The sequence below is a fragment of the Marmota monax genome, unplaced genomic scaffold, assembly GCF_021218885.2.
Source record: "Marmota monax isolate L192 unplaced genomic scaffold, Marmota_monax_Labrador192_F-V1.1 WCK01_AAM20220418_F8-fsc00134, whole genome shotgun sequence".
NCBI classification, from domain to species: Eukaryota; Metazoa; Chordata; class Mammalia; order Rodentia; family Sciuridae; genus Marmota; species Marmota monax.
Window position 1 is genome coordinate 3,190,194 of NW_026692281.1, and position 27,271 is coordinate 3,217,464.

The 27,271-nt window shown below is 42.5% G+C and overlaps 1 protein-coding gene across 1 annotated transcript in view; it reads right to left on the minus strand.

Moving 5' to 3' along the window:
* The window catches only part of Msn (moesin), a 73,422-nt gene extending 47,201 nt beyond the window's left edge, over nucleotides 1–26,221 (minus strand). The window contains exon 1 of the mRNA XM_046440387.2: nucleotides 26,007–26,221. Within this exon, the coding sequence (XP_046296343.1) occupies nucleotides 26,007–26,018 (12 nt within the window). The 5' untranslated portion in view covers nucleotides 26,019–26,221. The remainder of the gene's footprint in view (nucleotides 1–26,006) is intronic.
* Between the last annotated feature and the right edge of the window lie 1,050 nt (nucleotides 26,222–27,271).

The window sequence follows — 27,271 nt, forward strand, 5'->3', positions numbered from 1 at the left end:
ACAGGAAGAGCTGGCCCCAGTTCTGGAATCTCCTGTTGAGTACAGCTTTGGACTTTTATGTTTGTGTTTTCAAATCTCCTTAATTACTATCAACAGCAGCTGCATACTTATCAGATTTGGGGCCATCTGGGATGAAAAGCAAAGTTTTACAAAAGAACAGTGAGCTGGAAGAAAGCTTTATCTATCAGGTTCTTTCTACTCCAAGGAAGATACAATTTTAATTTTAACCTCAGATAATTATGACCCCAAGAGTACCCCAGGAGATAGTAGTTTAGTTAGTAACCAACATGGAAGGGATTAAGAATTGTGACAAGCAATCCAAACAAAAATCAAAATTAAAAGGCCTTAGGGGCTGGTGTTGTGGCTCAGTGGTAGAGCGCTTGCCTAGCATGTGTGAGGCACTGGGTTCAATCCTCAGCACCACATAAAAATAAACAAATAAAATAAAGGTATTGTGTCCATCTACAACTAAAAATTAAAAAAAAAAAAAATTCAAAGTCCTTCAATGTGCCTGTCTCAGGAAAGAGGTAAGTGTAAAGGAGTCATGAGAATGTAAGAAATGGGCATAAGCTGGGTGTGGTGGCAGGCACCTATAGTCCTAGCTACTTAGGAGGCCAAGGTTGGAAGATTACTTGAGCCCACGAATTCAAGTCTAGCCTATGTAACATAAAGGGACCCTAGTTCAAAATATAAAAATTAAAACAAATACAAATAAAAAAGAAGTGTGTAGCACACCTGTAAGTCATAGTGACTTGGGAAGCTGAGGCAGGACTGCCAAATTCAAAGTAACTTAGTGAGGCCCTAAACAAATTAAGAAGACCCTGACTCAAAAACTAAAAAGTGTTGGGGATGTGGCTCAGTAGTTGAGTGCCCCTGGGTTCAATCCCTGGTGCCAAAAAGAAAAGAAATGGTATACAATAATTGATGGTAAAAGCATAGTCTACCAGGGTTTGGTACTGTTTGTGTGGGCCACATATGGTTTCTATTGCATATTCTTAACTTATTTTTATTTTTTTCTTGCTTGCTTTTTTTTTGGGGGGGGGGCGTAATTTGGGATTTAATGCAGGGCCTCCTTGCACATGCTAAGCAAGTACTCTACTATTGAGTTGTGTCACTCACCCTTTGTTTTCTTTATTTTATTTTGATACAGGGTTTCACTAAATTGTCCAGGTTGGCCTCAAACTCATGATCCTCCTGCCTAGGACTCCCAATTAGCTGCTTTTTTTTCTCTCTCGAATTTTTAAAATGTAAAACCTATTCTTACTATACATACAAAAATGGGCCCTTTAGAAGCAAATCTGCCAATTCTTAGGATAGATCAAATACTGGTAGGCTGATAACTCCATTGACTATCTGCAAGGTCTCAACCCTGGACTAATAACTCTCTTCAATTCTAATTACCAAAGAAGATGGGAAACAAAGGTCTCATCTAAAAGTTAATCAAGTGTAACTAGCCCACATACTGGATAATCTCACACAGTAGCCTACTCCCTTCCCATACAAAAGCATTGGGAGAAAATAGATAACAAGCTTATGAGAAAATAGATAACAAGCTTATACCACCAACCGTCTTTCCCAAAAGCTCATTCACATACCAGGAAGGCACTAGGCTAAACTGTTCTCCCAATTCTTAAGCCTCTGGATTAAGTCCCTGACCCTGGAGAGCAAGTGGCATGCATAGGAGAAGAAAGAAAAGCAAGGCGACTCCTCCCAGCTGTCCTATTAAGGGCTCAAGAAACAAAGGGACACATGTGGCTTGCTTTTCTTCCTATCCCCTCAAAAAAAGTTGAAGAATAAAAGGAAATCAAGTTGAAGATGCCAAACTCAGTGGGAGGGAGAGGCAAAGAACAAAACTAATGCCAACCACAAAGTTACAAGGCTAAAGACCTGCATTAGTGGCCAACACTATGCTCGGGCCATTCTTCTCTGGACTAGGTCTAGGATGCTCATTGTCTGGCACTTTTCTCACAAGGAACTAGAGAGGAAACACAACCATTCAGTAGTGCCCACCTTCTAACATCCATTTCTTGAAATTTGCACCTTGATTGTTACTTCTCTAGGAAAAGGAAAGAAAAACATGTATATGTAAAAGTGTGTACACCTGAAAAGTCAAGTACTGCCAATAACTTTGGGCTTCTGGATATAAGGGATACCACAAGCAGGCAATCCTCAGATGCAATCCTTTCTTCCCTATTAGGTTCCATATTTTTCAGTTATGAGATAAAGGTCATCTAGGGAATCTAATCTGACCCAAGGAAGGGCATAGGAGTAGAAATGCCTATTGAGCTCCTGATAAATGTGAGGACATTTTACTAGAAATTGGGAACACAGAGATTAAAACAAATCCTGAATTCAAGTGGTTCCCCAGCTAGTAGAAAAAAGACATAATTCTTGAACCTCCCAGAATAAAGTATGTACTACATCTACACTAAAATTCCCAATCACCTTTATCTTTTGGAGGTTGGAGACAGAAAAAAAACTCAATGTCTTCTTGGTGATACTTGATTCTCCACATCAACCCATTATGTTCTATCATCCTATATATTGGACACCTATAAAACCTATGAAATTTTATAGGACACTTATGAATTGCTCAATTTAAGTTTTATAAGACAATGTGACATAATGGGTTAAATACCTTCTCATGCCCCTGGGGGGGGGGGACAAAGCCCCCTGCCCTACCAAAGAAGGAGCTTATTCTCTAATCAGGTCAAAGATCACTTTGTGACATAGTGCCACAGCATGTACGAAAGTTTGATACAATCTGAAAGTATAGGAGCAGCAGGGGCTGGAGCCTAGGAGAAGCTACCCTATAGCTGGTCAGGTATAAAGGCCATCCCCAGCTGAAACAGGAAGCAGAGAACAAGCAATCCTCAGTTCCCAAGAACTCTGCCTTGGACACAGGACAAAGCCCCAGCTTAGCACTTATATAGAGAGCTGAAGAGTGAAGTCACCAGGTCCTTGGGCTCTTACTCACCAACTGCCTGTAATGTTCCCACTAAGTGAATGCCTTGGTGCCCACGGCATTACTCATCTCCCATTCTATCCTATCCTTCCCCCACCATCACTGGTCTTCACATGCCCAGACAGTGAAATTCGTCCTATAAAGAGAGCTACTAATTTCCTAAAAGTCTGGTTTGCTACCTTGAACCCCACTCCTTGCTTCAGCTGTTGTAGGTTGGGGGAAATTACTGCCATTTCCTCCAGGCCTTCTGACCAACCTTAGAGGATGCCCAATTAAGCTGTCGGGCCAACTTTACCTCCAGCTACCAGAGTAGAAAAACCCTAAACAAAGTCTCGGCTCAGCTCAGCTGTATCCATGTTGTATGGGCACAGGACTCTGATAAGATCCTTTCTCAGGTTTGATTTTCTTGCAGGTAAGACAGAAAAGCTCCCATTAGAGATATAATTATAAACATTTGCCCAAAGTTAGAATCCCTTACAGGAGTTGGGCATGGTGGCACACACCTGTAACCCTAGCAACTCAGGAGGCTGAGGCAGAAGAATTGCATGTTCAAAGCCAGCCTCAGCAACTTAGCAAGGCCCTAAGCAATGCAGCGACACTCTGTCTCAAAATTAAAAAAAGGACTGGGAATGTAAATTAACTAATTTACATAAAGTGCCCTTGGGTTCAATCCCTAGTACAGCAACAAAAATACAAAAAAGAATCCCTTAGAGGATTTGTTAGAAAATATCGATGTCCACAGACCTAACCCAGACCAACCAGGCCTATGGGTGCTTACATACACTGGCCTAGACCAGCTGCACAGGCAAGCTGGACTTCCCCAGGAACACTCTGGCCAAAATGGATCAGAAGACAGGGAGCCTAGCTAGGTCCATGCAAAAGTCAGCCTTCTACTATAACAAGGGCAAATCTAAAAATTAATTTCCAGATTTATTCTAGGGTCACTACAATCAAGAATTCAAGTTTCTCCCTTCTTTAACACTTGTATCAAGTTCACAAATAAAATACAATGTATCATCACTAACAAACCTAACTGCACATGATTTGACATCAAACAAGTATTATGACTTTTCCTTCTTCTAAAGGACAGTTCTCTCTGCCATTAAGAATTGTATTTTTCCATTTACCACCTATGGTCCATATGGCCCAACATTAAGGACCTCCCATCCTATTCAGAGTGTATGGTGACAAGGGAGCTGCTTTTTCTGCCTCTACAACCTTCGCCTGCTCTAGTGACACATTCCCATGTGATGGTGTCACATTCCTGAGGGCTTATCAACTGCTTGTGACCAAGAACTGGTAAACGATCTACTCTAGGATGTCAGTCTATAACCCATTTCTGGTGGGTGCCCTAAGAATTCTCTCTCCAGAGAACCTCTTTCCTCCTCACCCACATCAGGCCTAGACTGACTCCTGTTACCCTCACCTGCCTACCCCTTCACCCAGTCATGCTCCTGAACATTCCCAAGACCTTTTCCACTTCAAAAGTCAGATACAGATAAACACTTCCAGCCTCCTATAATTCATACAGTTGCCTATTTGGCTCAGTTTTCCCAAAGAATGAGACCATTTCAAAGATGTTTGCCAACCATCCCTCTGCCCATGGGAGGGCAGACAGGCCCCTATTATTTTTCAATAAGTCAGAACTTTAGAATAAGAATGGCCCTCAGAACCAGACATGGTGCTTGCCTGTAATCCCTGTGACTTGGGAGGCTGAGGTAGGATGATAGCAAGTTTGACACTAGCCTGGACAACTTAGCAAGAACCTGTCTCAAAAAGAAAAAATAGAAAGGGTTGTGGATGTAACACAGTAGTAGAGCACACCTGGGTTCAATCCCCAGTACCACCAAAAAAAAAAAAAATAGCCCTCAGCCCTCAGAGATCAGTCAAAGATGTACAACACTTTATAGAAGAGATGGTAGACCAGAAAGGGACAAGATTGCCTTGGTATATGTTGGAGGTGTAGCTCTGTGGTACAGTACATGTTTAGCATTCACGAGGCTCTAGGTTGAATCAATACACACACACATACACACACCCAGGGAAGCTAGAAGCAGAACCTAAACACAATCCTTCAAATCCAAAAAGTCCCCTTTGCACAATTCCCCCAATACCTCATCATCTCAACAAGAAACTAGATCAATGTTCATATTCCTGCCAAGGTATAAACAGGAGCCTATATTAGTTAGGTCTAAGTAGCCCCCAAACAATTTTTGCTTGCTAACAAGTAATTCTTATATGTCTACGAGCATGGCAAAGCCAAGCAAGTTATTGGCTCAACCAGGTGGAAAATGCAACTATCCTTGAAGGCAGTGGTCTGACACTAGCAAGAGGGTGACACAGGAAGCCAGCTGCAAAACAAGAGTTAGGCCAGCCCCAAGCTGGCAGAACACAAACAACATAACAGGTGGCCATCCCTACACAGCCCCAACAGCCTGAATTCTCTCTAATCATTTTTCTTGACTCATGATCTTTTAGAAGGGAGGCTAAAGGGAGGTTAGCAACTACTGGAATGGGGAAAGGGCCAAACATTTAAAGGTGAACCTTCATTGCTAGCCTCAGAAATCTGGCCTAAGCATCACCAGAGCTTAAGTCCAGGTTTTATGAAAGAACATCTCCCTCCCCTTCCCATACCCCGCTCTGTACATAGTCTAAAATCAAAGTCTTCTACCTTCTGTTTAAGTCCTGTGCATGTTACTCATTATCTGAGTAATATTTTCAGAGTCACTTGACTCTTTTGAGTCTTGGTTTCCCCGTATGAGAAAATGGGGATAATTCCTAACCTGACAACAGGAGAGACTTAATGAATATCAAGTGATATAATAATAGTGGTAAATGGAGGGGAACTTTATAGCCAGGCATGGTGACACACTCCTACAATCCCAGCTACATGAGAGATTAAGACAGGAATATAGCAATTTTGAGACCAGTCTGGGCAAATTAACAATAAGATCCTGCCTCAAAATAAAAATTTTAAAAAGGGCTTTACAACTATGAAGAATATTACAAATGTAGAGAATCAGCACCACTTATATTGGGGAATTTTGTTTTTGGTCCAGACAAGGTAAAAAAAAAAAAAAAAAAAAAAAAAAAAAGTTAAAAAACACTGAAAAATAATTACAGAGCAATACCAATCAACATGTAAGAGGATTCCTTCAATTCATATCTGAATTGTCTATTTAATTAGGGAACTACTTGGAATGTAGGCAGCTATCCCCTAAACTTATAACTCCCTCCCAGCTTCCTAATCCTAATTTCTAATTCTTTTTTGGGCTGCTCAAGAGCTGGAGGTTTCAGAGGATCTTGCCCAGGAAGACCCTTTCAAGATATTCTTTGGCACTGACTATTCCTGCCAAAGGTTGAATCCAAGGGAGTGTCGGGAAGGGAGGACTATTTAAACGCTCCCTGGAATATAGTCCACAGAGAGCACTGTCACGCAAGGTCATATCTGCCTCCAGTCTAAGAACATCTGTACCCCTCCCAATCCCTGTTTCACAAATTTGTCACCCTGACCTGAGTTCACAGCCTGAAGGGTGGATCAGTGAGGTCACAAATGACTTGTGAAGTAGAAGTCTATCATATCCATTACTTCAGAGGGCAACATTCATCATTTTCCTTGTGATTAAAATCGGTTACACATCAACTAAAAGTAATACCCACAAGCAATAGCAATCTAACCACTTTAATTTGGGAATTTTGGGGGTATGTCTACCCAATAATTATATCTTATTTGGACTATCATAAGAGTCAAGGGAGTTTGTAATCCCTGAGCTCACATGACTTAGGGCAGGCAGTCCACAAGTAGCTGGAATAAGGTTTGTTATGGATAGTTGAGAGCCAATTATATGGCAATGCTTCATTGGTCCCCAATGGTCTATAAATGAGCTATTCCACAGAAGTGAACTTTTCCTGATAACTGAGGCTTGCCCTTTTAAGGATCATAACCATTCTTAATGGTGAGCTGAAAGTCTTTCATCTACTGACACACTCTATTGCCTTTGTCAACAGAAGCTATTAAAACATGATTTAAACTACTCTAGGCATCTGAATCCTGTACGCATGATTTTCTACAGAGGTAACATTTGAGGACTTTCCAATTTTACCTTATCCAAATTTCTTACCAACTCCAAGGCTAGCACTATCATTCTCACTTCATCAACGGGAGAACAGGAGGCTCAGGGAAGTTAAGGAACTTCCTCAAGGTTGTGCAGCAAGTAAGTATAGAAACACAAAACTTCATACAAGTGTGGCCTACAGTAAGTGCCTGGAGATACATGAGATCCAAGTTTTCTTAAACGGCCAAAATAATATTTAAATATCATTCCATTTCCCGTTTTAGAGGCTGATCTCAGAGCTTTGCTCTCCCTGCCCCACAAGGATTCAAAAAGCTCCAATCACTCAGTCTGCAAGCAGCTTCCTGTTTGTCTGAAGGGGAAGGCAATAATGCCTGCAGTGGCCTGTAGGCCCAGCCCAGCCAGGGTCAACCTCTGGTGGCAGAGGCTCCAGGATTAAAGGCGGGGCAAGAAGAAGCTCTGCTCCACCCACCATGGAAGTCTGGGAACTGGGAACTAAGAAGGCAAGAGAAGGGTGGGGCCTGCCATGAGTGGGCAGAAGCGAGCCAGCATTTCTGGTAATTCTGCTTCTCCTCTCCCAGCTTGGCTCCTTCAACATGATCAATATCCTCAAGCTAACAAGGTTTCTAAGACCAGGACCAGTGCTCACTTACGCTACATTAAAAATATAGAAAATCATGCTCTATTTGTGTAATATGAATTGAATTGCATTCTGCTATCATATATAACTAATTAGAATAAATAAAATTTAAAAAAATATAGCACAGGTATATAAATTTCACAAATCTCTATCTCCCTAAACTCTTCAACTGGGTGGCTCAGCTACAGATGAGCATTCTGCAAAATTCCACTTTTCTACCACCTGGACAAGATTGCTGCTGTGCATGCAGAAGGAGGGAGGGAAGATTCTAATTCAGCTTCACTGATTAATGACAGACCTTCCCACTGCTCTTCTTTGGAAAAATGTATACCCACCACCAACACACACACAGACACACACACACACACACACACACATCACAGTTTCTTTCCTTTACCTCAGACAGTTCCATGAGCCAGATGTCTGATGAGCAGGGTTCTCAGTTAGGAATTACCTGAATCAAAGGACCCCAAACTGGCAAAACCACAGAACCAGAGATGGGACCATCACTTCATTCACAGGAAAGTGTCTTACCTATCCACCAATAACTCCAACATCAATTAGACACATGTGAAATTACAGTAATATCTACAACTATGGTCTACTGAACATCGAAAGGGGAGCATGCTTTATCCCAACAGCAGGGTCCACAAATCCCATCTTGTTCAGAAAGCCTTCACTCCTAAGAAAGCAAGCTTTTACAATGCCATTATTTTCCATTCAATGAATATGGACCCTTTATTTGTACAGATGTTATGTATTCTTCTCATTTGTTAATTTGCTTATTAAGGAGCCCAAAGAGAATTTAAAATCTGGTTTGACAAAAAAAAATGGCCACCACATAATAAGGCAAAAAATCAAGTTGGAGAACAATAAGAATTAGTGTTACTTGTGTGTTTAAAGGTACATATGTATGAATGCATTGAAAAATACATTTACATCAATGGTTAATGGTGGTTTACTCTGGAAAGTAGAGTCAGAGATAGAAGACAAGGACTTTTTTATTTTTCAGTACTGTTTCATTTATTACAAAAATATATATTAGTTTCATAATGAAAAAAAACTAATCCAAAATTATACAATAAAGTCTATTTTTATTTAAGTCTGCCCAACAAACAATTGTTAACATTCCTTGTACAGTGTCTAGCTCAGCACTGCAAAGATAGACAGGAAAAAAAAGTGCTTTAAAAATAAGGTAACCTTCAGAATCTCTACTTTAGGGCATCCAACCTTACCTAGTAAGCCTAAACCTATACTTCCTAAATGCTGGTCATGCTCTTCCTTCCAGAGCAAGAGAAAAAAATCCTCCTATTGCCCCTCAAATAAGCCTACCTTGAGCAGAACATGTTTGAATCTGTAAGTATATGTAGTTCTGGGCCTTCAGGCAGGCTCGGTGGTAGTGGTGATGGCGGTGCCAACAGCTGGAGTGAACAGCTGCTGGGTTCCCCAACATGATGATCTCCAGGACTTCCCTGCTATCCTTCCTGATCCATGACTGGCTCTGCTCATCCCTGAGCACAGAGGCCAACCCAATTCCTAAACTTTGGAGCACAAATCACTTAGGATTAGATTATACAAGGCAGCCCTGCTGGCCATGCAAAAGGAGAGTGCACATAAAAACATTAAAAACCGGGTAATGCCTCAAATATGTACTCTACGGTCAAATTCTGGGCTGTTTCAAAAAGGCAGATAGAAGTGCTTTCATGGTTGCCTGTTAGAATCCACTAAAAGCTTTGATTCAAATATTCCCCTTGGCATGAACACTACTGTATTATGTGAAGACGTGGAAAAAGGGAGTGGAAATTGGCTGTGAACAAGCTGGCAACTCACAAATAAACAGGCTCTCCAAGGTACATAAGAGGGACAACGCCTTCTCATTCCTTACCACTACTAAGCCCCATTCTGCCAGGATCCAGATAGGTTCACATTAGGTAGTTTCAAGTACACCACTGGGAATGTTTGGCTAACTGGCAAACCTAGCTAAAGGAATCTAAGACAATTCCAACTTGACAAGAGTCTATTCAACAAATATTGTATATATCTATTCAACAAATATTTGTTGAGAACCTCCTCTATGCCACTATATTAAGTAACGGGGATACACTGGGTAATGGGACAGAAACCATCTTTGTTCTTATTCTAGTGGACCAGGCTAAGGTAATGGACAGACAACTCTCCTGAGAGCTTCAGCTTCAAGACCAACTTCTGCTCCGGACTTATTACATGACTTCGAATGAGTCATTTTATCTTGCTATGTTTTAAGGTTAACCAACAGATCTTCAACAGGCTCAGGTAATTTGCTTCTTTATAAAACATAAAATCCTGGAGTACACTAGGAGTTTGCAAACGTCTAAGACAGCAACAAGTATGTGGTGAAAACAAAAAGAACACTAGATCAAAAATCTCCACTCAAAGATCTTAAATTTAGCTTGCAGGGTTCCCCGAGAGCCAGTTGTCCCACAAAGGTGGAATTGGAAAGCCTCTGAAGAGCGTACAGGCAATGAAAGACATGAAGATCTGTCCTAACATTGCATGGCAGGCTTGGGCCCAGGAGAACTGAAAGGTACCAGTTTCACTGCAGCTTCTATAACACTTCTACGTCCATCTAAAAGGATATTAGGAAACCCTCTATTCTACTACCATTTGTTTGATGCTAAAGAGCTAAGTAAACTGGGCACAGTGGTGCACACCCATAATCCCAGCTATTCAGGAAGCTGACGCAGGAAGATTACAAGTTCCAGGCCAGCCTGAGCAACTTAGCTACATGCTATCTCAAAATCAAAAAGTGTGGGGGATGTAGCTCAGTGGTAGTGCAGTTGCCTAGCATTTGTGAGGTCCTCAGTCTGATCCTCAATAATGTAAAAGAAAAAAAAGGCTAAGAAGAAGGTGGTACCTCCCCACCTCTTTCTTTCTCCCCAGTCACTTCTCGCCATTCTTGAGCAGGACTGTGCTGGAGATAGTTGAAGCTATGCTGCTCAGATGGGCAGGGAAATGGTACCTCCTTGCATGCCTCCTAATAAAGAGAATGAGGCTGTTGAGCCCCTATGTGGGGGGATCAGAGAAACTAGCATCTGGCATTCATGGCTCAGAGAAGGCTTGATGGGATACACACATGACAAAATTTTAAGAGACCAACTAGAACAAAATTTCTGGAATATCCTAGGCCTACCACTCATTCCTCTGGGTCTTATACCTCACAGAGCATATTCAGAAGCATGAACATTCTGAATGAATCCTCACTATATATAACCTAAAGAAGTAGGGTACTATTACCCTTTCCATTACACAAATGGGAAACTAAGATCTGGAATATTTTAAGAAGTTTGCAAAGTTGGGTGTGGCGGTGCATGCCTATACTCCTAGTTACTTGGGAGGATGAGGCAGGAGGATCACTTGGTCCAGGAATTTAAGGCCATCCTAGACAACATAGCAAGATCCTATCAAACCAAACACAAAAGAAAAATGAGAGAGAAAATAAAAGAAGTTTGCACTGGTGAGTTGAGACCAGCCAGGCTTTCTCTGTACTTATACTCAGGCCTCTCTTCCTTATAAGTACAAATTCACTCTCCCCTTCTTTGTGCTGTTTCTTCTGTGACTGGTGCCTAGCATATTCTTTTTTTTTTTTTTAATTTTTTATTGTTGGTTGTTCAAAACATTACAAATTTCTTGACATATCATATTCCACACTTTGATTCAAGTGGGTTATGAACTCCCACCTTCACCCCATACACAGATTGCAGAATCACATCAGTTACACATCCATTGATTTACATATTGCCATACTAGTGTCTGTTGTGCTCCGCAGCCTTTCCCATCCTCCACCCTCCCCCCTCCCCACCTCTCCCCTCCCCTCCCCTCCTCTCTCTCTACCCCCTCCACTGTATAACCCTGAGGGTCTCCTTCCATTTCCATGCAATTTCCCTTCTCTCTCCCTTTCCCTCCCACCTCTCATCCCTGTTAAATGTTAATCATCTTCTCCTGCTCTTGTCCCTACTCTGATCTTAGTTACTCTCCTTATATCAAGGAAGACATTTGGCATTTGTTTTTTAGGGATTGGCTAGCTTCACTTAGCATAATCTGCTCTAATGCCATCCATTTCCCTGCAAATTCTATGATTTTGTCATTTTTTAATGCAGAGTAATACTCCATTGTGTATAAATGCCACATTTTTTTTTTTATCCATTTGTCTATTGAAGGGCATCTAGGTTGGTTCCACAGTCTTGCTATTGTGAATTGTGCTGCTATGAACATCGATGTAGCAGTGTCCCTGTAGCATGCTCTTTTTAGGTGCCTAGCATATTCTACCAGGTGCTCAACCAGTGCTGTGGGATTCCTTGCATACATTGCTGCTGCTGCTTTTCTCCATGTCTATCACTGATTAAACAGTCTCAAAGGTTTAACTTTCCATAACCATCTGCATCTGGAGATGGCCTCCTCTTGAGGCAGGAGGAGTTAGAAGCTTTCAAATCTACAAGTTTGCCATAGGAGAAAGTCTGGGAGTTCAGATGGTTGCAAAACCATGATAAACATCATAACAGAAGTTCTTAACTAAGTACACTGGGCACACAGAAGTTGATGCAATTAATCTACTTAGGAGTATTAAGTAAAGCTTCCAGGGTTTGAGGATGTAGTTCAGTGGTAAAATGGGTGTGTAGCTTGTGCGAGGCCCTGTATTTGATCCAAAGTGCCAAGGGAAAAAAAAAAAGAGGAAAGTCTCAAGCATAGGTAGGGAAAGTGAAGAGGAAGCACCTAACATTTCAAGCTGAAAAAAAAGAAGCATAGGATAAAGCAGAAAGAAATAAAAAGGCATGATGGCTTTACCACAGTTTTTAAAAAAAAAAAGAGAGAGAGAGAGAGAGAGCGTTATAGCTTACTTGGGAAACCCTGATCCCACAAAGCTGAAACATAGTGTGAGTGTGGGAATAAGTGGGAGATGAGCCTAGAAAGGGAGGGAGAATGGGGCCAGGTATTAAAAGGCCCTCCCTACATGCCAGACTAAAAGGTTCAAATTTTCTTATGTTTGCATAACTTGCTAAAACTGAGAGTAACCTAAATGACCCCCAAAGGGAATAGTTAACTGAATCTGGCATAGTCATTGGATGAAGTTTTAAAAGCCATTAAAATATTCATTTTTTAAAAACCTAACACTTGGGCTGGGGTTGTAGCTTAGTGGTAGAGTGCTTGACTAACACTTTTGAGGCACTGGGTTCAATTCGCAGCACCATATAAAAATAAATAAATAAATAAAGGTATTGTGTCCATCTACAACTAAAAAAAATTTAAGAATAAAAATGAATAACTAGCATTTATCTAAGCTTTTAGTGATATGTTTAATAGGAGGAAAGAAGTAGGACTTTTTATGCACACTATGATTTCATCATGGAAAACTAAGGTACAAAAACACGATGTGACAAGAAATACAAATAATAATTGCTATGTTAAAGTGGTGGGTTTATGAATGATTTTCTCCCTGTATTCGCAAAACATTGTCATATGCCATGCTGGGTTTTATCAAAAGGGGAGATATGAAAATTCAAAAAACACTCTTCTTCCATTTGATTTCATATTCCTTCTCCTTCATCCTCCTGCTTGCCTACCCTAACTCATCAAGACCACTTTGATCTACCATCTGCAACTGGCATCCTTAACAATCCATATGAGGCCCCTAACAAGAAGAAGAAGTTGCCAATAAGGCAGCTGCTCACAGAAGCAAGCTCCTTCATGACCCAGAGGCCATTCCAGCTCGATGATGGGAAACAAATTTGCTCCCAACAGCACTGTCCAGCTCTACCCAACTAAGTCTTCTCTATTAAAACTACATTTGGAATTTGTTCCTAAAGAATGGTATATAGGTGCCAATACTTCTATCTTGCCCTCCATCCAGAGGCTCAGAGCAGGTGAGGCTCAAGTTCATGGACACCTCCTAGGTGGCTGAGAGACAACCTGGAGTCCCTGATTCACAAGCAAGCACTGGACAAAATGACAGTGAAAAAGAAGAGGAAGAAGTGATGTAGGAGGGGAAGATAGGGTAAAAACAGATCCAGACAAGGGTACATACAGCATCCCCAGAAACTTGCTTATGCCATATCATCCTAGCAGAAAATTCAGAATCCCCTTTCCTTTTATTTATATTTCTAACCCATATTCATAAAATGCAGGACTAGTTGAAAACCCAACACTCAGCACTAGGCATGTGGCAAAAACTCCCTGGCTAGAAATTCCTCCACCCAAACCCACATTACCTAGTTTTCCTCATCCAAGGGCAACATAGACACCAGTGACTCAGACAGAGGAAGGGGAAGGGGAGCTTAGCAATTTAAGACTCAGCCAAAAGCAATTTCATAGCCTCAAGGAGAAGGATGTTGTAGGGGTGGGGGGTAGAGGAAGTCAAATCTCATTTACGCTCAGTTTTGATTTGTTTCTTGGTCTTCCCCTTCCCTGATGGAAGAATGACCAATCCAAGGGTCTTGTATTCTTCCTGGAGTCACCAATGACCAAAAATAGCCAGCAACTGTAGTCTGCAGGCTGGACTCCAAGGCCCCACCCAAGGCACTCAGTCAACAGTTGCTTCTCCAAGCCAGGCTCCCCACAGCAAGTTCAGTGGTAGCTCAGAGCAGAGCTCACTGAAATAAATGGGGCCACTTATGTATTGATAGCTGGGGTGAAAATAACACCCTTGATGCCATTCTAAAGGGGAACAATGGCAACTTCTACAATCATTACTGTTTGCTGTTACACTCTTTCCAAGAACCCTCTCTTAAAGGGTTCAGAATTTCTTAAAAATTATCAGAATGTCAGAAAAAGATAGTATCTCCATTTCACAGAGAAGGAAACTAAGGTTCATAAAAAACGATGTGTCCAAAGTCACAAAGGCAGAGACCAAAACTTAGATATGCTGATTCAGTCCACTATTCTTTCCACTATACCATTTCTACTAAAATGTATACTTTAAAGAAAGATATCAGACAAGTGCTCCAAGCTTGAAATGTCAAAGGCTCAACTCTTCTAACCTAAGCTCAGGGCTGGGATAGGGACCTTGGACTAAGCCCTCTCGGGAAATCCAAGCAAGAATGTTAGGCATACAACAGGCACATGCCAAAAACTGGACTTACCAACTTACTTACTTACTTTACCTACTCCAAAGGAATAGTTTCAGGTGTTGAGAGTCCCAGCCCCACCCAACCCCCACACTCTAAGCCTTTTCAGGCCAAACAAGACCACTCCTAGATTGTCAGAATTCTAGGTAAGAAGCTAGAGAGGGGTGACCATGCAGGGTCAAGATAACAAGAAGAGATAAGAAAGTAGGGTGGGGAAATCACAGTCATTCCAGAGCTCTCTCATCTTTCTCTCTCATTCCCCATTCCTACCCCTGTTAGGGCTCTAACCAAGGAGAAAAGATTGCAGGTAGCCTTGCATAAATTTGAAGAAGGCGTTCCCTGTACTGAAGGAGAACAGGGGACTAGTTGAGGTGAGGGGGCCATTTGAGGGGGGAGAAAAATAACCAAATAAGGCAGATTTGACTGGTAGGGAATCATCAGGAAAGGTTCCAGAAGCTGACGTCGCAGGGAGGAAGCCTTTAGTCATCGGTTTCCTCTGGCAACTGGACTAAGGCCAGGAGGCAAACTCCCAATCTTAGGAAAATGCCCAAGCTGTGGCAGCGAAAAAGACAACTAGGCTAGATTTTTCCTAGACCCACCTCAGGCCCTCCTCAAACAACTCTCCAAGTACCCAAAGCAGAGATGCGATATTCAAAAATGGCTGGTGTTCTGTTCTCACCAAGCATATGCTAGATCCACCATGGTCTAGAAACCAAGGAGAATAAGGAACCAGAGAAAAGGGGCTTTTCTCTACTACATCTACATACAATTAATATTGCTGATATGTTCATGTAGGGGAAATGAAAAATTTAAAGGCAAAGTGGTCACGTGACTTTTGTTTTCATTAAGGAAACTTCTAAGGGCTAGTCAGTCTCTCACAAGTATCTACAATGATGTTTAAAGAGGAGTTCAGCTCACTGTAAATCCTTATAGATAGCAAACTAATGATACCATATTGGTTGTTTACCTTGACACCCGCCCTCCAACTCCATACCACAGATTAGTCAATCTCAGTTAAAGATGACAAGTAAGAAAGAGCCTCTTTGTATACTTCATCAAAAACCCAGGCTGAGAGTTCTGAAAAAGGACTGGGCCAGGTATGGGGCAGATTAGACCAAAAAAAATAAGATCCAAAACTATCTAAACATAATTAACTCAAGAAAAATAAGACTTGCTGGGTGTGGTGGTGCGTGCCTATAATCCCAGCAGTTTGGGAGGCTGAGACAGGAAGATAGCAAGTTCAAAGCCAGCCTTAGCAATTTAGCAAGGGCCTGAGCAACATAGTGAGAACCTGTCTCAAAATAAAAAGTAAAAATGGGCTGAGGATGTGACTCAGTGGTTAACTGCCCCTAAATTCAATCTCCAGTACAAGAAAGAGAGAGAGAGAGAGAGAGAAAGAAAGAAAGAAAGAAAGAAAGAAAGAAAGAAAGAAAGAAAGAAAGAAAGAAAGAAAGAAAGACAGACTTCATTTTTCCCAGGTATTTAGGGGAAGCCAAAACTAAAGAGGGATAAAAAAATGCTGACCAAACCTGTCTAGATAAGCCTTCTTCTCCTTCCTTGGATTATATGGTGTTTTTTGTTGTTGTTTGTTTATTTTTTTTCTGTATTGGGGATTGAACTCCAGGGCACCCTACCCCTAAGCCAAACCTTTTAATTTATTTTTTTGACAGTGTCTTACTAAAATTACTGAGGTTGACCTCAAATTTGCAATCCTCCTGCCTCAGTCTTCCTGTTGGGATTATAGGAATGAGCCACCACACCCAGTTAATATTTGGTTTTGTATGACCAAATACTCACAATCTCAGGTCTTGATCAATGCCCTGAACACACAAAGTATCTAGCAAATTCCCACAAGGCAAAAGTGTTGCCAGGTATGGGAAGAAATGCCAGCCTTCAAAGTCACCAATCCCACTAGGTGAAATGGTACATGCCCTATAGTCTCAGCTACTTGGAAGGCTGAGGCAATAGGATCACAAACCTAAGGCCAGACTGGGAAACTTAGTGACATTCTATCTCAAATAAATTTTAAAAGACTGGGACTGTAGTTCAGAGGTAGAGTATTACACAGAGATTGTGGGGGAGTCACCAATCCCAGGAGCTCCCTGATAAAACAGTACTAAGCAGAAACAGAGCCATTTACCATACTAGTAGCCCTTACCTTATACAAGTCCACTGAAAGGAGCAACAACTCTGGAGTCTCTGTCATCAGCCACAGCCAAATCTGTGCTTTGAAAATCACCCAAAAGGCCTTGTCTCCAGGTTCAAGACACAAATGCCACAACTGGTTCCTGGCCAGAAAGTGCCACAGTCCTTGACCTATCACAACCACACACTGAGACTTCTTTCTCGTATCTCCCCCTTTTCCCAAATACCTGATCTCATAGCAAAACCACTGGAAGAAGTGAAAACTGTTTCTAGTCTGCTGACCTAAACAGAGTCCTCAATGAGCTCTATTCCTTGATTCTGATGGAAGCATGAAGGAAGGACCCTTTTATATACCTACTTGGACAAGAAAGATAACAGATTTGTTTTGTTTTGTTATTTTGTTTTGTTGTTTTTTGTTTTGTTTTTGGTGCCAGGGATTGAATCCAGGGGACTTAACTACTGAGCCACACACTCAGCCCTTTTTATTTATTTATTTAAATTTTGAGACAGTGTCTCATTAAGTTGCTTAGGACCTCGCTTAGTTACTGAGGCTGGCCTCGAACTTGCAGCCCTCCAGTCTCAGCCTCCCAAGCTGTTTATTATAGGCATGTGCCACTGTACTGGGTAAAAGACAACAGATTTATAAAAATTAATTCACACAATTCTGGAAAACCCACGGTCTTCCCCACAGACTTCTTTAAAAATAAAAAAACCTTTAAACAATTTGCCATATTTTATTGGTGCATTATAATTATGCATAATAGTGGGATTTTTGCAATATATTCATACTTGCACATAATATAACAATGTCATTTTGTCAATATATTTCCCCAGTATTTCCTCTTTCCCTTCCCTCTTGCCTCCCCCTTGTCCCTTTCCTCTATTCTATTGGTCTCTCTTTGATTTTTATGAGATGCTCCCAAACCTCTCTTTTCCATTTTTTCTGCTGTAGCTTCCACATGTGAAAAAATAAATGACCAAGACTTTCTGAGTTTGGTTTATTTTGCTTAACTTGATGTTCTCCATCCATTTTCCTGCAAATGACATACTTTCATTCTTCTTTACAAATGAGCCCACAGATCTTTTCAGAAGGTTTGCCATTTAAGAACAGACTATTGGCTCTAAATAATTCTTGAAAGATACCAACAACTTAGTATATGTATCCATGTACATTTCTGTAGCTCCCTTTGATAGAATCAGCACCTTAAGCCTGCCTTTATTTCAAATAAATTCACTTTCATGAGGGTGCTAATCTAGGGTCACATGTTTTATATCTATGTACAAAAGCCACATCACTTTTCCAACCAGAATATCCATTGCCCCAAGTATATACATCCTTTAAGGCCTTGTTAATATCCTAGTAAACCCTTCCTTATAAAAATCTATAGACAATCCTAGGCATACATTTGTCTCAAGCCGTTTATAATTGGGTTAACCCTAAATCCCCATTTAAGTAGATTTTTAATAGTTTTTTAGTTGTCAATGGAGTTTTTTATTTTTATATGTGGTGCTGAGAATCAAACCCAGTGCCTCACACATGCTAGGCAAGCACTCTACCACTGAGCTACAATCCAGGCCCTTAAGTAGATACTTGAATGCAGCAACTACATCCTCTATTCATTTGTTTATATCATCTACAGTGAAAGCTCATAGAAGTCACTCAATAAATGATAGGAATACAGCTTCCTGTGCCAGGCACAGTGGCTAATGCCTATAATCCCAGCAACCAGGAGGTTGAGGCAAGAGGATTGCCAAATTCAAGGTTAGCCTCAGCAACTTAGTGAGGCCCTAAGCAATTTAGTGACACTGTCTCAAAATGAAAAATAAAAAGGGATAGGCATGTGGCTCAGTGGTTTCAAGTGGCTCAGTGGTTTCAAGTGGCTCTTAAACCAAATTCCCCCATATAAAAAAGAAATAAGAAAGAAGAGAATGCAGCTTCCTGCTTTCCTTCTTATTCATCCTATCTAGCAGAGGGTTGGACATAATAAATAATAAATCATGGGGCTGTGGTTGTAGCTTAATGGTAGAGCACTTGCCTAGCATGTCTAAGGCACTGGGTTCGATCCGCAGCACCACATATAAATAAATTAAAATATTGTATCCACCTACAACTAAAAAAAATTAAATATATTAATAATAAATCATTTATTCACTTTACCAATAATAATATCAACATTATATGGTATATAACAGTTATACCAATAATAATAATAATACTTATAATTAATATTTGTATAGCATTATTAGATGCTAGGCACAGTCATAAGCACTTCATAATGAGTTACCTCATTTAATTCTCACAACAACCCTATGATACAAGAATCATTATTATCTTCACTTTTGAGGAAAATGAAGCACAGTAATCAGTAATTTAGCCAGACACAGTGTTCTATACCTACAGTTCAGTTACTCTGGAGGCTCAGGGAAGAGGATTAATCACTTGAGCCCAGGAGTTTGAGATGAGCATGGATAAACACAGTGAGATCCCATCTCAAAAAAAAAGAAAGAAAGAACAGAACTTTAGAAAAATGGAAAGAGAAATGATGGGAAGGAAAGGAAAAAGATATTAAGTAACTTGCCCAAGGCTACACAGCTAGTTATTCACGCTTTGGGGATTTGAGTCCAAGCAGTCTGGTTCTACAGTCTGTTCTTTTCAATACTATTGTGTGCTCCCATTCTATGAAAGCCTGGAAAGTCCATTTTTGGCTAGCTACCTACCACTGACTTCGCCTACAAGCACCTAGAAGTTAGTAGGGAGAGTTGAGGCCAGGAGTCTCCAGTCTGTATCCAAAAGGGTTTCTATGGCAGCAAATATTGTCACCAAACTGGAAAGGAAAGTACCATAATGTTCTCTTAACTCAAGGGACAAGTCAAGTGTAGAACACTGAGTCAGAATTCAAAGAAGTCAGAGCTCTAAACTAAAAAGGGCAAAGAGAAAGAGGGGAATTTGGGTTGGGGGCAGGCAGGAAGAGAAGAAAGTCATTCTAAGGTCCCAGAAGAACTGAGTCACCCACTCACTGGAACCTGCCACAGCAGAAGGTATTTAGGGGAACTCCATTGTAGCCATCTTGTTAATGTAATCACCATGGAGCCAATTCTCTGGAAGTTTATGCCCCCTGGGTGAAAAGACTTTTCTTGCCAAAGCAGTGGGAAGATCTTCAGTGGGAGATCACTAACTTGGGATTTAAGAAAGTCAAGTTCTCCTTTCCAATTTATGGAACCCTTAACAAGCTACCTGAGCCCTCTGGCCATCAAGCCAGAGAATATATAACTCTACTCCCTAAAGATTCTTAGGACAGCATGATCTGGTCTCTAGCAAGAAAACACAGCAGGTTTCCCTTTTTTCAGCCTACACATCTGCTTCCACTATCCTTTACAGCCAAAGCAAAATACCTTCCTAGGAAATGCTACAAAGAGTACCTAAAATCAGAGCCTGAATAATCTCTGTATAAAGAAGCCCCTGAGGTCAGCTCCAAACACTCAGGGCTTGTTCTTTCCCTGACCATCATGGTCAAGTCAACTCCAGCATAGAGGGAGAAAACAGAACTCCCTGGAGTGAGCACCTTTTAGAAAGCAGGTATTTAAAGTTCCTCCCCTATACTGGCAGCTGGGCAGGTTGGATTTAGTCCTGGCCTATTACTAATTCATTCAAATCGCTTCCCTTTTTTGTGCCTTGTGTCCTCACTGAAAACATACAGGCTAAACTGGAAGGTTTAAGGCCAACTTAAGTGTCCTGTGGTGAAATACCTCTGGATAGTGAGAAACCCTAACCAATCAGAACAATCACTTAAAGGAAAGCTTAAGGCTGGGAAGCTCTGGGTTATTTTAAGTGCATTTGAAAAGCTGCCTCCACACAGCTAGTCCCCAGCTTTGCTTATGTCTTCCAGCTTCTCAGTGTCTACCAACGTATCTAACTATCACTCTCACCTGGTTAGAAAGAAATTTGAAACTTGACCTAGTATCTTCATGGCCTTTCAGCAGAACTGTAGGGGGTCTACCCTACCCTCAGGCAGGCCCTGGGAAATGTTTGAAGAAAGGCAGGGAAACCTATAAAGCTTATACTTTCTCTCCATTTCTTTCTTTCCTTAGTAAAGCACAGTTTTTTCCCCTCCAAGGACTTGGGAAGAAAGAGGCAAGAGTGCTCACCCGGGTCTTGTCAGATCTACTAATGAAACAAATCAACTCCCAAATTAGAAAATCTCCATTCTGAACTTGCTCTGGAAGTAACAGCACTCCAGAAGTTTAGGGAAACAAGATACATTTTAGCAAACTGTTCAATGTTGTATCCCCTAGCACTGCCTGGTACATAGAAGTTACTCAAATTTTTAGGAAAGATTGTCTGAAGAAATGAAGATAGGAACAGACGCCCCAAGGAGTACCATCAAGGGCTGGGGATGTGGCTCAAGTGGTAGAGTGCTCACCTAGCATGTGTGAGGCACTGGGTTCGATTCTCAGCACCACATAAAAATAAAATAAAGACATTGTATCCACCTAAAACTAAAAGATAAATATTTAAAAAAAGGAGTACCATCAAGGCTCTCAAGAACATCATTACTAGATGGGTCCCTTGAGTTTTTACCTAGTACTGGAGACACTGAGAGACTGAAGAAAGAACTTAAGAAAGGGCCCACTTCATTTGGATCACTTTACAGAGGACAAGAATAAGGATCTTGGGGCTGGGGTTGTGGCTCAGCAGTAGAGCGCCGGCCTAGTACATGCAAGGCCATGGGTTCAATCCTCAGCACCACATAAAAATAAAGGTATTGTGTCCAACTACAACTAAAAATAACATTTAAAAAAAAGAATAAGGATCTTCTTACATAAAAAAGGAATAAAATTTTTCAATATAGTTTTACTTTCCATTTCCCAGCACACACCTTTCAAATTCACATAATCCTGAGATAACCCTCCAAAGTGGCAGTTCCTATACCACACATTGGAACCTGGAATTAAAAAGGTTTTCGGCTCTGCCAAGCATGAAATGGGAGGAGGGATGAAGAGCAAAGCCAGTCAGTCATGAAAACACCAGCCCCATCACTTGACCAACAGACTCCCCAAAGAAGACTACCTTTGTACTCTGGTGTGTGTGTGTGTGTGTGTGTGTGTGTGTGTGTGTGTGTGTTTCCTTTCAGGGCAAAAGAATGAGGTAGGGTAGCAGAAAGAAAAGATTGAGTTAAGAAAGAGGCACATGATAAATCCAGTTCTATCTTAGAAAAATCAGAGACTGACACAGGTTTATGAAGATCAGAGCAATTCTGTCCATGAAAGGCCCAACCCTGATACTGTTGGTAGCCAAATCTTCTCCCCTCCAGGGACACTGAGTCTAGAAATTCCAGTAGGAATGTGACTCCCAGGAATACACAAAGGGACCTAAGAGAAGCTGTTGCCAAGCAACACTATTAGAACTGAGTTCAGAATAATCATAGCTGTCATCTCATCTCATCCAAAGAGAATTAGGTTTAGAGGCAGAGGGATAGACCAGATGACCTCTAAACATTTCTTCTAGCTCTACCATTCAGTAAAGCAGTTGCATGAGAAGAGGAGGTAAGAGAGAAGAAAGAACACCACCCTCAACATCTAGTAAAAAATGGAAAGTTAGCAGATTTATGGTCAATACCACTGACAGAGCAACATTCCTTCCTCAAGCCTAACATGGGAACATAGATTAGTTGGTGTCCTTGAGGATCCCACAAAGGCCCTCTTGCCCAACCAGCCCTTCTGTACCCAGAATGCTCTTCAAAGACAAGCCTTAAAAAATCCCAAAGATGGGTCATTATAATCCATGCTTTCAAGAAGTGTGCAGTGAACTAAAACATGAAAAAAATGAGAGGTAGAAGCCTCTCTCGTACAACCTCCATTCCTAATCACTTGCTCCACCCTGAAGTCCATAGGTAGGTCTGGTTCAAGGGTTGAAAGACTTAGATTCTGCCTCCTATTTACAAAGTATCACTTTAGTGCCACTTGAATGGCTCAAGTAATGTTAGGAATGGAAGGAGAATAAACAGTCTACATAGCCCCTGTTAAAGTTTAGCTGAATATAGACTGAGAAGCTCTCAAATACTTCAAGGAGCTATGCTCTATGTCTGCTCACATGGATGATGCCATCAAACGACCACTTCATCACCATTCCCCTGACCTGTTGCTCTACGGCTAAAAACCCAGCAAATCAAAGAGATGTTACCAAGATTGACCCTCTAAAAACTAGACTCAAGTCCTAGCACTGCCACTGACATACTGTATCATCTAAATTAGTCCTTCCCCATCATAAGTTTCAAGTTCCCCATCTGTACAATGGGAAGGATTGGACTTGATACTTGTAGAAAGCCTTTTAAATATTGACATTTAATAAATCATAAGGAGAGAGCCAAAAAACTCAAGAACATTTTGAAAATTCAAAATAATTTCTTTCTATGGAATCCAAGATAACTGCCAAATCTTTCTGATTTGGGGAAAAAATGTTAAATGAGGTAGGGAGATGGAAAAACCTTTTTACTCATAATTTTCTTATCACCAGAAATCACAGCTGACAGTTAATAAGCGTCTCCATTTTGGCTACTACGGCAGACTCAGGAAACTGGCAACCAGAAGCAGAGTCCAAGAATGGCAAGAAGGGGGCTGTGCATGTTTTAACACATTTAAGGGAGGCTGGCTTAACTAGGAGAAACAATTGGCTCTAAAAGTGAAACTGGCCCTGGAGAGACCAGAGACATGGTTCATATGAATGAATGGGTTTGATTTTTTCCACTACCTTTATCTATCTGTCATACTCCAGAAATAGCCTAAAGCACACCAGTGGAGAAGGAGTGGTGAGAAAAGGGAATTTTCCCCTCTTCATTAAAGTTACTGGCTGGTATACAGTGAACTAGGGTGTGCCCCTGGATGGCTCAGCCTTGGGATGAGGAATAAGAAAAGTAACAAGAGGCACCTTGTGACACGCCCAAATCTTACCAAGAGACCACACAAATGCCAGCATAGGTCACTTTCCCAAATTACATATTTCCTTTCATCTGGTGACAAAGAAGTCCTGAGAACAGTGTACAATTTGCTTTCTGCAAGAAAGTGAACTCAAACTTCAAGAACCAATGAATGGGCCATAGTAGTGGGTCAACGGAATGAGCATTAGTGGGCCTGAACACCAATTGCGGCTCAGTACCATGCGCCCTTAGGTAGGGTACTTTCTTATAGGCCTAAATATTCTTATTAATATTTTTTGAAAAAGAGGATTACACTAGATAGTCTCCAAAGTCCCTTTTTCTATGGTCTTAACAGGCATGACATAGTTGTTCCCCCCCAAAATTGCCATTTCTTGAGTTTAACAGAATGAGGGTCTCTCTCTTTCTCAATATGCTAAAAATACTTCAGTACTCAGGTACTTTTAGCACCCCAGGCATGACTCCAAACATTCCTCTGTCTCCATATTTAGGGAAAGGATCAGCACTCCTTTTTCCTATTTTGGCTGAGTTGGGCTAGTTATTGCAACTTTGAGCTGACTTCCAGACCCATCAAATTGTGTTTAAAGTTAGATGTCTCAGAATTGAGGATGAGATATACCACTAAAGAAGAGAGGCCACAGAATGGAGTCTAAATCAAACTGGACAAAGCCATACCTTAAGAAGAGGCAAGAACCAACAGAGTGAGATAGACAGAAAAGAGGCTTCTTGGAGGATATTTGTAGTCCTCTGTGTTGGCAGACAGTGGGTTTTCTCTCATCGTTTTGCACTCTCTTACTTTGTAGGGGGAGGGGTTTGGTTAGAAAGTGTGGAAAAGTCCCATGTCATAAAACCACAGGCAATTCAAAAGAGATGGTGAAAATATATATTTGTTGAAAACTTGGTGTTTCTGAAGGACAGTGTTCTGGAAAGGCAACAATGACTTGGCAGTGAGATTGGAATACAGCAATGTGGCAACAAAACCTCAGCATGCACCCAAAGAACTGGGTTCCCTAGTCTTCTCCTCTCATCCCATGGGCTCACAACCTTTCTCAAGGTTACTAGTCACTATCTCCAATCCACAAGGCTCAAGCAATCCCAGCATATATATATATGGGAACACTGTACCTTGTAGGTAAGTCCAATAAGCTGCTTGACTCAAGCCAAGGTGGTCACTGAGCCTTCCTGAACAAGGGAAGGGCCCCAGCAGCCATTTGGCATGACTTGCACAAAAGCAAGCAGAGCTCATTAGTCAGGCACACCCCTCCCCCGCCCCTCCCTCCTGGGCATCCGGCCCCCCTAGGCCCCACTCCCAAGAGGCTTCTGCTCTTCTCATAATAGCCAGTGGGGTGGAGACCAGATCCCAAAATCAACCACCATTCTAGAAAGGTGTGGCCCCATAGGAGAGAACCTACTACACCTCAAAGAGCAGTCAGGAGGGGATAGAGAGGCGTTAACTAATGGGAAGGCCAGGGATTTGGCAGGTAAAAGGGAGGAAGAAACTGGTCCTCTCTCCCAGTAGACTGAGTAGGCCTCTCCTGAGACTGGTGCCTAGTCAAGTGTTAGCACTCCTGGTAAAAGGGGGTTATATGGATGATGAGTCCCTCTACATCTCTTTCCTCACTTCCTAGTGGGAAACAGCAGGAGCCGCCCTGGGTGGCTGTTTGAAAGGTGGGGGCGGGGGGTGGTGCAGGATCCGCCCTGAGCAGCTCCCTCTCTACTCCCTGCTTCTCTCTATTCTCATAGCCCCTCTAGAAAAGTGGCAGCCTTGCCCTAAAAAGGCGCCAATTCCTGGGCCCTAGGAAGTGTACTCCTCACAACTTAAGTCCTCTGTCCCGAGTCCAGGGCCCTTTGGGGGAAGAGGGTACCCCGAGCCGCCAACGAAACCTTCCCCACTGTCGCATCCCGGATGCAGGGAACTGGAACCTGAGAAAAGGGGCCGGCCCCGCCCTGACCGCACTTCTAGCCTGGACATCCCCTCACTCACTAGGGCGCTCCAGACCAGGACCAGGTCTCCTCCCCACCTCGGGCCATGGCGGAGGGAGAGTGTGGCGTCCCAGGCAGGCCGGTGGCCGGCCAAGCCCATGGCCATTAACATAAGGCTACGAGGGTCAACTAGTACCCCAGGCGTCTACAGCACCAACCCCCAGCACTCACCGTCTTGGGCATGGTGGCGGCAAAGGCGGCGGAGTTGAGGAAGTTTGGCTAGAAACTGTAGGGCAGCAGCGCTGAGCACGTAGTACCCACGGCTCAGACTCCGGGGGCCGGGGGCTCGGATTGGGTCCCTCTCTAGCGTCGGGGAGACTGCTCGGCTTCCTGCTAACGGGCCACGACTTCACAAACCCCACCCAGGAAAGAGCCACCCCCGTTGCGCCGCCCGCTCCTTTATGTGGCCCGGCTTCCGCGCCGCTCCCCGCCCTTGCGCCCGCCTCCCCGCCTCCCCGCGGGCCGCTGGCCTTGCCCCGCCCAGCCCGGCCCTGCCCAGCCCAGCCAGCCTGGCCACGTGGGGGGCCAGGCTGGGCTTGGGCAGCCTAAATGGGGCTCTCACCCCCGACCAGGCCCATTCCTCTCCCACCTCCCTCCCAGTCCTCAGCCTCACACGTCCCGGCCATCCTGCCCCGCCCCCGCTCAGAGCCAGAGCGGGACCCTGGGCCGCACCCTAGCAGATGCTTAGGCAGCCCCTGACTGCAACTTTTCACTGATGAGGAACTCACCATCTATCACAGCCTGTTCCTCAATGCAATCCTGCCTCTTAGAAAGTTCCTCCTGGGCGCGTCTGAACTCTTTTTCTGTGTGACCTCCTTCGTTGTGTTTCAGCTCTGTTCCCTGGAGCCACAACTATCCTCCTACAATCTAACAGCTCCTCAGAGGTCTGAAGATCCTATATCCCCCAGGAAACGTCTCTTGACTAAATGCCTTATTTCCGCCAAACTTCATCCATTCTCTTCTGTAGGACTCATATTTTCTCTACATCTTTGTTAGGTCTTCATTTTCACAAGAACCTTTTCCCCCACATCTGTATTCTACTCACTTTTGTTCTATATCCCAGCGGCCACTCTTCTCAAATCAGCGTCCTCTTTCTTCAGCCCCCTCCCCAACACATTCCCTTTTTGATGAAGCTATAATTCCCTCAGGTGAGATGTACCTCTCTATTCCAGTCCCTTAGGGTGTGTCTATGAACTCCCTTTGTACTTCTTGTCAAGGTCACAGAGTCCCAAGACAGCAGTATTGTAGCCTGCAGTTAACCTGGTTAAGTCTGAGTTTTAGTTTGAAAGTAACTGGCCATAGTCCTTTATTCTCCTCTCCACTGGCAATCGTGCAGAGGCATGGTTTGAGTATCTTTTGTGAAGTAGGGCACCACATACCTTAGTGTGGGACAGTGGAAAGACATTTGAGAGGGGTGGTCAGGACACCTTGCTTCT